This window comes from Asterias rubens, chromosome 3 (genome assembly GCF_902459465.1).
Source record: "Asterias rubens chromosome 3, eAstRub1.3, whole genome shotgun sequence".
In the NCBI taxonomy this organism is placed as follows: Eukaryota; Metazoa; Echinodermata; class Asteroidea; order Forcipulatida; family Asteriidae; genus Asterias; species Asterias rubens.
The window spans coordinates 10,393,259-10,408,903 of NC_047064.1; the positions used below are offsets into that span (position 1 = coordinate 10,393,259).

The 15,645-nt window shown below is 38.7% G+C and overlaps 1 protein-coding gene across 3 annotated transcripts; it reads left to right on the top strand.

The window, feature by feature from the left end:
- Positions 1-2,644: 2,644 nt before the first annotated feature.
- Positions 2,645-15,214, top strand: LOC117288433 (heterogeneous nuclear ribonucleoprotein A3 homolog 1-like). Of its 3 annotated transcripts, XM_033769295.1 has the most exons (9): positions 2,645-2,793; positions 3,613-3,885; positions 4,412-4,619; positions 5,131-5,262; positions 5,888-6,079; positions 6,734-6,865; positions 7,970-8,034; positions 8,107-8,546; positions 9,386-11,249. In XM_033769295.1, the coding sequence occupies exons 1-8, from the start codon at positions 2,770-2,772 to the stop codon at positions 8,506-8,508; spliced, it is 1,428 nt and encodes a 475-aa protein (XP_033625186.1). In that variant the 5' UTR covers positions 2,645-2,769; the 3' UTR covers positions 8,509-8,546; positions 9,386-11,249. The 3 variants fall into 3 exon arrangements, with proteins under 3 accessions (XP_033625186.1, XP_033625185.1, XP_033625184.1); XM_033769294.1 differs by lacking the exon at positions 9,386-11,249 and adding an exon at positions 13,674-15,214 and having other exon boundaries at positions 7,970-8,546; XM_033769293.1 differs by having other exon boundaries at positions 7,970-8,546.
- The last annotated feature ends 431 nt before the right edge of the window (positions 15,215-15,645 follow it).

The following is a 15,645-nucleotide window of genomic DNA, read 5'->3' on the forward strand; positions in this document are numbered from 1 at the left end:
TTGGGGGGCGGATCTAAATGGGGGGGGGGGCGGCAAGGTTTGAGTCGCGGTGGACTAGTCTGAAAAACTGGTCATGTTTTTTCATGTTTTTTTTTTTTTTTGGGGGGGGGGGGGGGGTTCATTGTTTTTTTTTATGATTCGGTTCAAATTAGGGTAATAAGATGGCAATTCTAAAGGCAATCCACTGCAACGTCCCACACTCCCACGGGTCACTTAATAACATAACGTGACAATTAAAAATTATAACGGATGCTATTCCATCAAGATCATAGCGCACTAGAAAGAAATTAACATGGAAAAAGGACTTTACAAAAAGCAGATAGAAATAAGTTTACCGTAAATACGCCACTAACTCGCAATCTTCGCTCTAACCAATTTCTTGAATCCTTCCTCCATGTTTAACGATCCCTACGACAACCACTTCCAGACGATCTTTTTCTGCGTATCTGCCTGTGTAATCGATCCAAGATTAGGCCGTGTCCGAAACGACGACTTCGGCTACAGCTACGTCTAGATTAGCGCGTCTACCAGTGTTGAAGAATAGGCAGACGCGCGCGATCTAGCCGTAGCTGTAGCCGAAGTCGCCGTTTCGGACACGGCCTTAAAGTCGATCACGTTAATAGCTAAACAAAATAAAGAATAAAAACTTATTCCATATTATTTCCTACGATTGATTTTTTTTTTTATATATAATTTTGTTCATGTTTTATTCAATATGCTCTTAATTTTTTTTATTTTTCTAGTACGTATGTTTGGCTTTATATGCACCTCGGAATAAGTTTATAAAGTTTGAATAAACTCAGAAGAACTTCCAATACGGAGACTGCCGATTGGCCATGGCTGGTGGTGGTCCGCCGAGTCGCCGACACGACGCCACGGTCCGTACCTTGTCAGCACGTTCCTTTGCCTGCAACAATACAAGTTATTTTGCTGGTGATAAGGGGGGGGGGGGGGGGGGCTAGCTAGGGGGTTACGCGGCGCGGCGCTGTAGCTTCTTACCAATTATGTAAATTTATGAAATTTATAAGTGCGTGTGCAATCTTGTGAATGTATGGATAAAAAAAACCATAAATGCACTAGGCCTGATTTAAGCATTGTTGTATCTTACTCTTTTTCATCAGTCAATTAGGGGATCGTCCCACGGGTCCCATGGTATGATATCCCCATAGAGTAAGGTATCCCTGACCATTGCGAATAACCGTCACTATCAGGGAAGCCTTCTCTACAACATCCGATATTCAGACAACGAAGGCCAAGTTATTTTTCTAGTACGTATGTTTGGCTTTATATGCACCTCGGAATAAGTTTATAAAGTTTGAATAAACTCAGAAGAACTTCCAATACGGAGACTGCCGATTGGCCATGGCTGGTGGTGGTCCGCCGAGTCGCCGACACGACGCCACGGTCCGTACCTTGTCAGCACGTTCCTTTGCCTGCAACAATACAAGTTATTTTGCTGGTGATAAGGGGGGGGGGGGGGGGGGGGGGCTAGCTAGGAGGTTACGCGGCGCGGCGCTGTAGCTTCTTACCAATTATGTAAATTTATGAAATTTATAAGTGCGTGTGCAATCTTGTGAATGTATGGATAAAAACAACCATAAATGCACTAGGCCTGATTTAAGCATTGTTGTATCTTACTCTTTTTCATCAGTCAATTAGGGGATCGTCCCACGGGTCCCATGGTATCCCCATAGAGTAAGGTATCCCTGACCATTGCGAATAACCGTCACTATCAGGGAAGCCTTCTCTACAACATCCGATATTCAGACAACGAAGGCCAAGTTAACGAAATACAAGTTACCGTGCAATCCGTCCGTTTTTCATATTTTTGTTTTATATGAAAAACAATTTTTTTTTACAATAAAAATATTCAAAAAGGAAAAAGGATGAGGTAGGGTAGGGACTTTTAATTTTATTTTAGCCTAATGCCCCAATTGTATTATTTTTGCGCCCGCGACTCCCTTTACTATTGGTCAACGTTGCTAATAATAATAATGTTTTTAACACAGACACCCCAATGTGGTTTCGGCTGATGGCCTAAAAAACTGGGGGGAAACTCAAATGATTATTAAAAAAATATATATTATAAAAACACGAAAAATTCGACATGTGACGTCACGTGTTTACAAAAGAGCCATAAATTATAGCTTGAACTTCGTGCAGGCACGATTTGTACACAGCTCAATGGAAAAAACATAAAATCTTATAATCTATGCAATTTACACTGTCTAATTCTTATCAAGTTATATGAAAGGGGGGGGGGGCACATCTCGATCTCAATTATTTGTCCACACAGCTTACTTTCACAACTGGATTTATGTGGAAATTATGACACACAATGTCAACTTTCCATGACCAGTGCAGTATCTTGCCTGCCATAAAAGCCAAAGAATGTACAAGGTCCCACTTATTAAAAAACAAAGGCCACATTTTCTATTCATTGTATAAACATGGAGGTAGAAATAGAATCAAGAGCATTAATTTGCAAGTTGTTTTCAGTTTATTGTGTGTGAGCTGCTGGCAGGGCGCCCTCTATATGAATTACAAAAAACTTCGCTGGTACCCAGTCATTGAGCAACGAAGCGTTTAAATGCATCACTGCATTTTGTACACAAAGCATGCAAAACGTGTCCTGCAGAAAAAATAGAAACGGAATGCGTCGGTGTGCGCACAAGTAGTTGAAGTAGCATCATCATCACGTCGATTGTAAAGAAAGAAAGCATTTGACTTTTATAATTTTTTGCAGAGTACGCTACTGTTTCTTTCACCATGAGCCTAAAATATAATGCAAAAGTAAGTAAATTTTTAGTTATTTTCTTTATCATATTATTTATGCTTATTATGTTGTTTAGAAAAATAAGTAGAGTAGCCATATTTTTTATTTTTAGTCCCCGAAAACCGACTGCGACTCCCCCTCTCCCCTCACACTCAGTCAGATGTCTCTCGAACCTCTACTTTTTAAGTCGTACTCAAATTTTAAAAGAATTTTAAAGGACCGTGTTGAATTATATTTCCCTTTAGAAAGATATTTTTCTCAAGGACTTGGTACTTAAATATTTATGAAAATTTTGTTGTAAAGCAAAGAAAAGGTAATTTTAAAAAGGGAATGTCAATAATGAACGAACAAAGGTATACAGTAATGGTCCTGAGGGCCAAGGCACTCTTCTTACACATTCTTAATCTGAGGCCGTGGCGAGACGGCGGTTTCAGTTACGGCTACGGCTAGATCAGCGTGTCTGTCAGTGTTGAAGAATAGACAGACAAGCGCGATCTAGCTGTAGCTGTAGCCATGGACCCCATGCATGATCATGCCAGTTGCAAGAATAACGTAACCCTCTTAGTCTTAGTCTTGCCGATGGCAGGAGGGTTATGTTATCGCAACTACACTATAGCCATGGTAGCTGAAGACACTTTTTTGGACACCCCCTGTTTGTTGCACTCGTTCGCGAGTCGCAGTCAGTACTAATTTCTTCTAATATCGTAGTTCTATTTATTTCATCATAACTTTTTAATAAAGAGTAGAATCGAGTTAACAACCTCTGATAAACAGTGTCTGTCAATGACAATGTAATATTCAGTTTTTGAAATATTATAAATTCTTTCTTTTTATAGGATATTACCGAGGCAGAACAGGTGCGTAAGGTCTTCCTTGGTGGTCTCAGCCCCAAGACTGTCGAGGCGTCCCTCAGAAGCCACTTTTCAAAGTATGGCGACATGACAGACTGCTGCGTCATCAGAGATGCAGACAAGAAGTCTAGGTGCTTTGGGTTTGTTACATTCACCAAGATGTCGATGGTGGATGAAGTCATGGACGACTTCAAGAGCCAGGGTGGACCCGTCTTGGACGGCAAGACAATAGAGATCAAGAGGGCGATACCTCGTGGGGTGAGGATCTTCAACAAACATCAATTTAGTCCATTGCACTTGTCATTTTCAACAATAAATTCTTTTGTCTTAATTGTTTCCTAGACTTTGCTAAGTGCCTAAAAATAGACAACTTGAATGATTGCACTCTACAAGCCTGATGGGGTGTCGTGGTGGAGCAGATAAGAGCACCAAACTCAAGCTCTGGTGTTTCTGTTCAGCAGAGTGTGGGTTCGAGTCCCGGTCGTTACACTTGTGTGTCCCTTAGCAAAACACTTCTATAATTTCTTCTCTTCTAAATTGCTTCTCTAAATGGGTAACTGTGAGGGCAGAGATGGTTCTTGCGATGATTAAGCTGAGTAGCGAATATTTGTTGCACAGGCTGTATGCACCCCAGGGAGCTGAGATGGTTTAAGGAATGAATTAAAAGGCCCAGTGACCAGGGGTCAAGGTTTTTAGCAGCACTTAGAGAAGTCCTTCGGGTGTGAAAAGCAAGATATAAAAAAACGATGATTGATGATTGATAATTCTTGTGTGTTGTTTTTAGGACTCGAATGATTACGGCTCTAAGGAACAGGTGAAGAAGTTATTCATCGGTGGCATCAGTGAAGATACAACAGAAGCTGATCTAGAGGAACACTTCCGGCAGCATGGCATTATCGAAGAGGTCAAACTACCCACTGATAAAACTTCCAAGAGACGAGGCTTTGCGTTTATAACATTCACTGACCATGATGTAGTCAACAAACTTGTCGGTAAGCTGCAAACCTCGGGACTAGTGAAATTCACTACCAGACAAGTCATGCTTCAATTTTCTTTGACACCAGCCGCAACTCATTTTCAAAGCTCATGCTCAGATGATGATAAACAAAAGATTTTATTTTGTGTTTCTACTGCATTTCAAAGTCTCCCAGTATGAATCATTCTCTACTAAAATAACACTATTTCAAAAATACAATTTTGTTTTAATAGATAGATCCAAACAGTGGCCATCCATCTTTACAGGCAAACTGCATTTTTTGCTTACAGGTCACGGGTGCACTAAGCTCAAATTATCAACACAGCGCTGTTGTTCACTGACCAATCATGCAATGAGTTATATGAAATGTGTGATGAGTGTCATTCTCACTCGAAATGCACATCTGTTAAGAAGACCGAGTTACATCATATTGCAACCTATCTGATGTCACATTATTGTTGCTTAGATTTGTGTGTACCTGTAGGAACAGGTACATGTTGCTAATGTATTTTACTTTTTTTCACTAGCCATGAAGACTCACTTCATTAAGAACAAACGATGCGAGGCAAAGAAGGCCGTACCCAAGAACATGATGTCGAGGAAGGATGGTCCAGATAATTACGGTAGAGGTGGCGGTGGTGGTGGTAACTTCAGAGGAGGTAAGTGTGTAAGATTACAAAAGAAAACTGTAAGGCAGTATTGAAAAGTGTAAGGCATAATCCATGTGTTGCCCCCCCCCCCACCCAAAACAATTGTTTTCGTATAAAGCTCCAAAGTATCAAGTGCTTTTGATGAAAATTCTAAGTAGTTATCAATTTTTCAATCATCTTAAAGTGTTAAAAAATTGTAACCATTTTCCCATATATGGTGAAAATGGCTTTATCTTAACTACAAGAAAGTTTATGTTCTAGCCTTTCAATCATCTATACATAACTATTTTCCCATATTTGGGGAAGTAGGCTTTATCTTGCCTACAATAAAAACATCTTCAACACTCCTGATTAGACATTCTGTTTGAAATTTAATTGCCATTTTAGTGGTTCCTGGTTTTTGTATTGTAAATTGAATTTCCTTGTACTCTTTTTTTGAATTGCCAAAGGGCACGGGCACCAGGGCACTTTCTCCTTGGTAAAAGGGCACCTCTATTGAGAAATGTTAAATTTCTAATGGGTAATTTTTAAGGGGCACCAAGGCAATGATCAGGGGCAATGGAGGCAATCGCCTTTGTGAAATATCAGGGCTGCTTATGAGAAATTAATTTGGAGTGACTCTTCTATTTTGAAGATTATGGAAATAATTTCGGCAACGGAAGAGGAAACTTCAACAATGGAGGAAACTTTGGAGGAAACTTTGGAGGTAATAATGGCGGTGGTGGAAATGGCGGACAGGGCTTCGGCAACAACTTTGGAGGTGGATTTGGCAATAACTTTGGAGGAAATGGAGGAGGGTTCGACGGTGGAAACTTCAGCAACAATGGTGGGTAATAATAATAACAGTGAAACTGATTTTATATATAGCAGCGTGCTAAACCCCACAAGGGTCCTTAGCCAAAAGGGTCCGGAAGCGCTTCGTAGAGGTTAAAAAAATTAAGAATGCTTGAGAACAGTTTAAGCAAGTTAAGAACAATACTGGGTACTAGCACAATCAAAGACCATGTCAATTTGTGGTAGTGTTTACCAATGATTCATCGGTAGTGAATGCCGATGAATGTAAAATGATTTAAAGGCACTGGAAACGTTTGTTAATCACTCGAAATAAATGTTAACATACAAACCTAATTGTTCACAAGCTTTGGAGAGCTGTTCATAGTTTAACACATTTTGAGAAACGGCTCCCTCTGAAGTAACACAGTTTTTGAGAATGAGGTATTTTCTCGCTCAAATTTTAAAAGACTTCAGGCCTGTAGCCTTTTTTAGGCATCTGAAAGCACACAAATTTTGTGAATCAAGGTTGCTTTTTCTTTCATTGTTCTCTTGCAACTTTGTTGACCAATTGAGTAAAAATGTTTGTTAATTCTTTCGTATGTTGGGATTGTCTTTGACAATTACCGAATGTGTGTCCGGTGCCTAAAACTGTGGATCAAGTTTGTTCCAAATGACTTTACCTATTAAACTGACCTAACTGTTACAGGCTGGAACAATAATAGCGGAGGTGGTGGAAATGGCTTCAACAATTTTGGAAGTAATTACGCTGGTGGCAGTTCCAACTTTGGCCCAATGAAGGGGAATAACTTCAGTAATAGAGGTCAAACACCATATGGTGGTAAGTTAGCGTACATGACCAACATTATGCCCTGTCTTTTTATGTATGTCCATCCATAGGCTGGGTAACAAAAGCTGGGGTCGATTTCACAAAGAGTTAGGACTAGTCTTATCTCTAGTTAGGACGAGTTACTCGTCCTAACTTAGGACTAGCCATACGTTTTTATATCTCCTAGGACTAGTCCTAAGTTAGGACTAGTCCTAACTCTTTGTGAAATCCACTCCTGTTGTTTCACCCTGGACCTAGATGTTGCCATATGTTTAATGTTTACTTTCATATCTTATTTTGGTGTAAAATATTGATTATATGTACCGTCAATTTGATTAAGAATGTAACATTTTATATTATTCTGCGATTTATGGCAACAATTGAAATGTAAACAAACTAATTAAGAAAGACTCATATTGTATACGAAAGCAGGCAGTGTTTCACTGCATGGTTTACCTCAGTTTATATAAATTATATTTACTCAATTTTTGTGAAGCTTTTTCCCAATCTCCATCTATCGCTTGGCAATAGTCACTGCTTTATAAACTAAACTTCCTGATCACAATTTTCCTACAAACCATTTCATTCACAATGATTTTAAATTAGTGGATCATCTGTAGACATCCCAGGCTTAAGCCTTTAAAATAACTATTGACCCCTTGCATGCACATCACACGTGGCTGTGCCACGCTCACCATTTTGGTTGGCAATAGGTTCGAGTGTGTAAACGCTGCGTCGCCTAAAATGTGCAATTCACTGACTAACGCACAGTGACGTTGCCCACCAAAAGGGCGCATCGAAGATTATTCTAATGATGACGCCAGGTGAATTGGGTCAATTTAGTTCACTTGATTAAAAACAAAACAAGAAGCCTGTGAATGTCAGTACCTGTGTTGCCTCTCACCCTTAGATCACAACGTGACATTTCTTTATTCAAATCCAATCTCAAAACTTACCTCTTCAGTCAAGCCTACCATTAATTTTTCCCTTGGTCATATTTTAGCGCAGTGAATAGTTTTCTAGATACCAGCTCTTTATAAGATTTATTATTATTATTATTATTAAAGAAAAGAAATGATGTGTGAAGTTAACGCTTTTTCTTTTTTTCCTCCACAGGCGGTAGTGGTGGTGGCAACAACGGTGGTGGATACAACAACATGGGTGGCAGTATGGGTGGCAACATGGGTGGCAACATGGGTGGAAACATGGGCGGCAATATGGTTGGAAACATGGGTGGCAGTATGGGTGGAAACATGGGTGGCAACATGGGTGGAAACATGGGTGGAAACATGGGTGGAAACATGGGTGGAAACATGGGTGGTAACATGATGCGAGGTATGGGCAACATGGGTGGCGGAATGGGTAACAACAACATGGGCGGCGGAATGGGTAACAATATGGGCGGCGGAATGGGTAACAATATGGGCGGTGGACTGGGTAACAACATGGGTAGCATGGGCGGAGGGATGAGTGGGAATATGGGTGGCGGCGGGGGTGGAATGGGTAACATGGGTAGTGGATTGGGCAACAATATGGTTGGAGGTATGGGTAGTGGTGGTGGCAGCGGATATGGAACGTCGAGTGGATATGGTGGAAGTAGCGGATATTCTGCAAGTGGGAATATGTCAAGCAATACCACCGGCAGGAGGTTCTAATTCGTCCTGCATCTTCAAACCAGACCACCGTTAAAAAGGTAAGTTCCTTCTATAACCAATCATACTATTTGAATTAAACCATAAATAATAAATAAAAATTGTCATACGTTTTGAATATGGTTATGCTTGATTTTGACAAAAGGTTACAATGTACCATGTCAAACTTTTTTCCCCAAGATTATCAGTCACACTTAATGGGAGACTTTTGATGCGCAGGCAGCAGACATAGCAGTCCTTTTTCTGCTGCTCTGAGGATGCGCACACATGTTCAGTAATGTGCGCGTAGGTCTGAGCACGCGCACTACTGGCGAGAACTGTGAAAAAGGACCGTCCAAAAGTCTCCCATTGAAGTAACTTTTTTTAACTTTCAAAAAGTAAGGCATGCTTTTGGTTCAGACGAAAGACACTTGGATCCGCAAACCTTTTGCATGTGCAAGGGTGAAATTTTGTCAGTTATGCTAATAAATAAATAACAGTGGTGGGAGTGGTGCTTCATTAATTCAATCAATGATTTGGAGTGCGAGTTAAGTCAGGGGTGAATTTCACATAGAGTTAAGACTGCTCTCGAGTTAGGACGAGTACTCGTCCTAACTTAGGACTAGCCTTAAGGTTTGAATATCTTCTAGGACTAGTTCTAAGCCTAACTCTTGGTGAAATCGACCCCAGTCCTCTCTGAATTACATAGACCTTCAAGTGACTTGGAATTTAGTTGCCCATAGTAGTACAATTCCAGGCACTTATGTTTAAGGTATGGCTTGGTCCAACTATCATATTCTCACATGGCTAAGTTTGCTCTATAAATTTGTTTTTCTTCTGAAAATGTCTAGCTTGTATTACGATCCAGTTATTAACCTTTCAGTTTTACTGTCCACTACAGGGTTTATTGAAGGGTTAGTAGCCAGCACAGATAGAATGGAGTGAACTAAAAACAGGGAACATGTATCAGACAGGCAGAGAGAGACAGACAGGGTGCCAGACAGGGCACTAGACACTAGACAGGTCCAGATTGGTCTGGTCACCCAGGCTAGGCAAAAAAACAAAAACAGTCCCTTCTAGAGGTTCAGCTAGATCTAAGTATCGGAGTATCAAATGAAGTCATTTTCAAGAATAACGCTACTAGTAACTTGTTTTTTTTCCTAGTTATTTTTGATGTGTTTTTAGTGTTAATTTTAAAGAAGTTTACGTGATTCTCTATCTAAAATGAGTCAATATTTTTAGAGAGTAGCTTTTGAAGAATTAGTCTCATAAGTAATTCTTGGGATATCTTTGTCTTCTGACAATTATTTCTGAATTATGTCATTCATTATAATATTAATTTAACTTATGGCAATTTATGCATTTATCACAGAGGCCTCCAGTTTGATTTTGACCAGTGTAGGCCTAATAACTGCTCGGTATATGTTTAGTAATCTCCATACAGCTTTGTGTCTTATCAGAATTTCATATTACACAAATTGACCACACAATTTTTGAAGAAATGTTTTCAATTTAACTTATTGGGAAGATTAAATGTAGGTTGAGTTGAGCTTTTGTTCCTCTAGTTTGTGGAGTTTGGGTTTCAAAAATGTTTCTTTTTTAAATATTTTATCAGATTAAGAACTTGAGGAAGTGAAGATTTCATACCGTTTAGGTAATGTGTACGTGTACATAGTGAAGGTGGTTTTGATGACTTACATGTATAAGTAGTTGTACATAGTATAGACGACAGTGATAAGTAGTTAGACTTTGTGCATTTATTGTGTCGCTATTTTTTAATATTTTATTTTAAAGGCATTTAAGTTTTAGAGTTGCGCAAAGGAGTAAGAGTACACGTCTGTTATTCATTTTTTTGTATCCAAAAGGTTTAAGTACAAACACGCATATTGATGAAATCAGTGCTTATTTTTAACTACAAAGTGTATGTTTTTGTTTCTGTAAGAATGGGAATAGAGAAGGCAAACAATGCAACTATGTCCGTAAATATTGAACGTATACATTGGATACTTGTAAAGCCATCTTGGATTTAAGAAAACCATTTTGTATGTATTGAATACCAGCAGGTCTTTATTATTTTAAGTAATTGCAGAAATAATGACTGTCATATTATTTGAACCTTTATATTGATTCAAATACGTAAGCCTCTAGAGTTATTTTGAACATAGGTATCTATAATTCTACATGTAAGGGAAATGATGCACCAATAAGTGCTAAGAATTTGATGTAGCTCAAAAAATAAATTATGCCAGACCAACAGGATAGGCTAACCAGTAAAGAACGATTATTCGGAAGTTTTCTGAAGTGTAGTTTTGTGACTTGTGCTTTTTTTGTGTGGATTAGTTGTAGTTTACAGTGTTTGGATAGTTGTGTACAAAGACCCATGCTAGACCTACATAACTAGATATGTCTGTTGTAGACATAGAGCTATATATATATTGACTAGAGCGCTAACTTGCTCTGCGTTTTGAAGCCATCCTGAGCGCAGACATGTTTGACTACGGAACGATTTTAATTTTAAGAGAACACACATTGCCGTGATTTTTTTACATTCGGCGTGTGTGCTTACGTACCCGACTGCCCATTTGCGTACGTCTGCGCTACGGAAACCGCAAGTTTCACTTGATTGACAAACTAAAAAAAGTATATGCGCCTTTTAAACATGATGCACATGACTCTCGCAGTTTGTACCCTCATCAGCAGATTGTGCGTTCACATTTGCTGAATTTTTTGGTTCGATGACACATAGAAAAGAACAAACGCACTATCGTGCAAACAGTCGTACAATTGCCGTACAAAAATTCAAGGTTTTGTATTGGTTTGTACTAAACATGGATGCGCCCACACGACTTCAAAACCTTAGTGCGTGTATAACGGGTGTTAGCGCTCTAGTCAATATATATACATGTAGCTCTATGGTTGTAGATTAAAACAGGTAGTTTGTACAATGTTTGTTTACAAATTACAATCCAAGGGCCCCTACTTGGTTTGATAAAGGTTAAGTTCATTTGTTAATTTCATCAGGTAAAACTTGATTTTATGGATGGTGTCCATTTTGCATTATCCATTTTTCATCTCCTTGAATTATGTTAGGCTAAAGGCTTCCATGTTGGGTATTGCTTATAGGTTTAAGTGTAAACAGGTAGTTGTACAATTATTGTTTACAATACAAGGCCCCTCCTACTTGGTTTGAGAAAGGTTAAGTTCATTTGTTAATTGATCAGGTAAAACTTGATTTGTTAATTGATGGTATCCATTTTGCCATATTCATTTTTTATCTTTGTGAATTGTGTTAGGCTGAAGGCTATCATTTGGGGTAGGTTTAAGCATGGGTTAAGTGTACACAGGTAGTTGTACAGTTATTGTTTACAACACAAGGCCCCCTATATGGTTTGAGGAAGGTTATGTTCTTTTGTAAGGATAATTTCATCGGGTAAAACTTGATTTAATTGATGTGTCTATTTAGCATTATCCTTACTTCATAACCGCAAATTATGTTAGGCTGAAGGCTATCATTTTGGGTATTGCATAGGTTTAAGTTTTCCACCTTGAAAATAGTATTTTCATATAATCTGTCCAACGAATTGTACATAAACTGCAAGTAAGGCACACAATTCCATTACTTGGTGCACTGTCAGTTGGCGTAGCTAATCAAAGAGTAAAACAAGCAGTTTTTTATATACTATAAATACAGCTCGTGGATGAGGTGTCACTGTGGTTGTTGATGCTAAGAAGAGTAATAAACCAGTGAAATTTAATCAGATTTAATTTAGGAAGTCCAGCGGTGAAATTATTTCTGTGAATGATTTGTGCTGTTTTATTCTGCCCTTTACATCATTTTGATGCTAGTTATAGCTGAGAACTAAATGTACTCTTAGTAAAGGTGTTAGTTGAAAACGGGATACAAAAACTATTTTATAAGGATGGGAAAATGTTATAGTGTTGGGGGAGAACCAGGTAGTGTACAGTGTTCATATCTTCAAGTGAGTTATGGCGTTTTTTCTTTTCGTTTTTTCCCCCCTAAGAGTTGGTGCTTGATTTTTCTCCCTTGCATGTCTTTTATTTGTTCCATACATTTGCAGTTACCAAAACGGGCATACTAACAAACATATGCAACAACCAATTCTTCAAGTTAACATCCTGAAAACTTAATTATTCCTGTAGGAATTGTACATATGTAGTACTACACCAAGAAGTTTAAATTTACTTTTCATGTGTACTGGTCAATTTGTATTGTGTAAAGTGAAATTATGTTCTCACAGGAAACTCGGCTAATTTGTGTTTTTTCATAGATTCAGTTTACATGTACAATGTGTAAGCAATATAAGAGTTTAGTATTATTGCTTGAAGGGGTGAGTAATCCTGCAATAACATGGGTCCCATTTTATAAAGTCTGTAAGCACAAAAAATAGCTAAGCATAGAAACACATTGGTTGTTAGAAACAGATTATCAGTCGACATTCCAAACAACTTTACATTGTGACTGGTGCCCTACTCATTTTATGCTTGGCAAAGAAATCTACTGAGCAGAATATTCTGCTAAACAGCATTATGACATTGGGCCATGATCATGAAGCTTTCATAGTCAACAAGCTTTCCTAACAATAACTACAACAATTTTAGCTCCAAGGAAAATAGACTTAAGGATCACTATTACACCTAGTTGTATAGTCAACGCTGAGCAGCACCCCTAGTTACAGAGAACAGTGTGATGCAAATATTTATCAAGAACTTTAAGATCAGAATTACACCTAGTTGTAGTCAGCGTTGGGCAGTAACCCTAGTTACAGAGACCAGTATGGAGGAGGAATAGAAGGATATTTCCAGGTAGGCCAAAAACATTACAAAATTTAGTAATTACTGAAATAAGATAAAATCATTTTGTGTGATGTAGAGCATGCAGGGATAACCGTGTGACTGTGTAGGTATCATAGCAGACTTGTGGCTGTGGAATTGTGAACTGAAGCCTAACCGAGGTGTGACTGGCTGCCGCATCACAATCATGATATGATCACTAGCACGCTTGCAGTAACCTATAGAGTTCATAATTCCATGATGTGTACAGCCACAGTGCCCCATCAAAAATCGAGACTGTATAATTGTCTAAATGTAACATTCAAAGTGTAACATCTTTTGTTTTGTGTTGTACAATACATTCATTTGAATCTCTTGAATTGTTATTTTGTTTTCAGAGTGTGTGATTCTGCAAAGTGAAATCAAACAGTCATGAACTGAGCAGAATGGTTAGCTGTAAAATGGTGAGTGTTTATTTTTAGGCTTTTTAAAAACCAGGGGTGGATTGCAATAAAGCGGTCTTAGTCAGCAGTCAGTTATAGCCGGCTATCTGTTTTAGACGGTCTTAGCTTAGTCATCACAGTCATTAAGCCTGTTGCAAGAAGCCGGTATTAGATAAGTCGGCGAAAAGTAATGCCATACGAACAAATGTCCCATTATACTTTGCACTTCTGCAGTCACTGGCGGTACGGCATTGTTCTTATTGCTTTGGTTTAAATCATTGGATATCAAATCTGTGCGTTGTATCATTTTTACTCTTGGGAACATAATATATTTATGATACACTGTATCATCACCATAATGCCTCTCATGGGTGTAATCTATTTCTAAAATACAATCTCGACGTAGAGCTCTTTGCATCAAATCATCTACAACTAACAAATGCAGCGCCATCTTAAAAAAAAAAAAAAAACGATTATAGCCAGCTTGGAGTTGGCTTAAGATTTAAGACTGGCTTTAATTAAAGACCGCGCTATTGCAATCGGTCTCTATTAAAGACTATCCAAGCGCGTTTTGAGTTAGCAGACTATAGCGCACAGACTGGTTTAAGACCGCTTGGTGCAATCCACCCCAGGTCTTGGGCTCTAGTGTGGGATCAAAGCTTGGACTCTGATGGCTCTGGGGTGGGAAGGCTTGGGGGTCAGCTTGGGCTCTACTGGTTTGGGATGACTTTGGTTCTAGTGTGGGATCATGCTCGGGCTCTGGGTGGGAATTAAGGATTGGGCTTTTAGCTTGGGCTCTAGAGTGGGATATGGCTTTAAGGATCTGAGTTGGAAGGCTTGGGGCTTCAGCTTTGGCTCTAGTGTGGGATGGCTTGTGCTTTAGTTTGGGCTCTGGAGTGGGAAGGTTTGGGCTCACGGGTTGGGGTGGGAAGGTTTGGGTTAACGGATTGGTGTGGGAAGGTTTGGGCTCACCAGTTGGGTTGGGAAGGTTTGGACTCGCTGGTTGGGGTGGGAAGGTCAAAGGAATGGCCAGTTTGTTTCCTTGGGGGTCTTTCAACCAGCATCTTGACAACACCACAACAGTTTGCTTTGTGTTTGTTTTGTTGCTATGTAAACAAATTACCAGTATATGACACTGCCAGTATAGAAATGACAATTTGTTGATCAAACATGGCTGAAAAGGCAGTGGTTGTGGTTTCAAAGTGCCACACATGGTGAATTAGAGACTGCAAACAATCTACACAAGTTTGCTTTGAAAAAAATACAAGACTTTCTGTGATTGTTTGTTGCAAACTGTTGGGCACATAAAAAATGCAAAATAATTATCTTGGCCACTTTCATACAAGGGAGCATGGTTCAAGAAAAAAATCATCATTTGAATAAATGTCTGAAACTTGCCCGAGTTTTTGCCGGAAAGAATGTTTTTTAAAGGGCGCATCCAAGTTGGACTAAAGTGGTCGTGTCTACATTAAGGCAAACAAAATTGCATTTTACTTTGTAATTATTTAGTTGTACATTTGTAAAGATTTTGAATGAAAAAATAAATTGCCACTATTTTTTAAGAAACATTCTTAGTCTCACCATGAATGTTGTTAAATGTTCACTTAAGTTTCCTTTACTTATATCAAAAGCTTGACCCCTTCGTGCAGAATATTGCTGTCGGAAAAAGTATTACAACTATTGCATTTATTTATCTTACATTATTACAATAACAGGAATGACAGCGACTTTATTCTAGACAATGTTAGGTTTACAGAAACATGATTTATAAAGCATAAAATAAATCAAACGATTCCAAAAGGTACACCTTCCCCTTATAATTGAATATAATGCTAGTATATGAATAAAAATTTGCATGCCTCAAAGTGAAACATAATTGACAGTTTAACTGAAAGGCAAAATTGCTTTCATACAAATTCATGAAAGT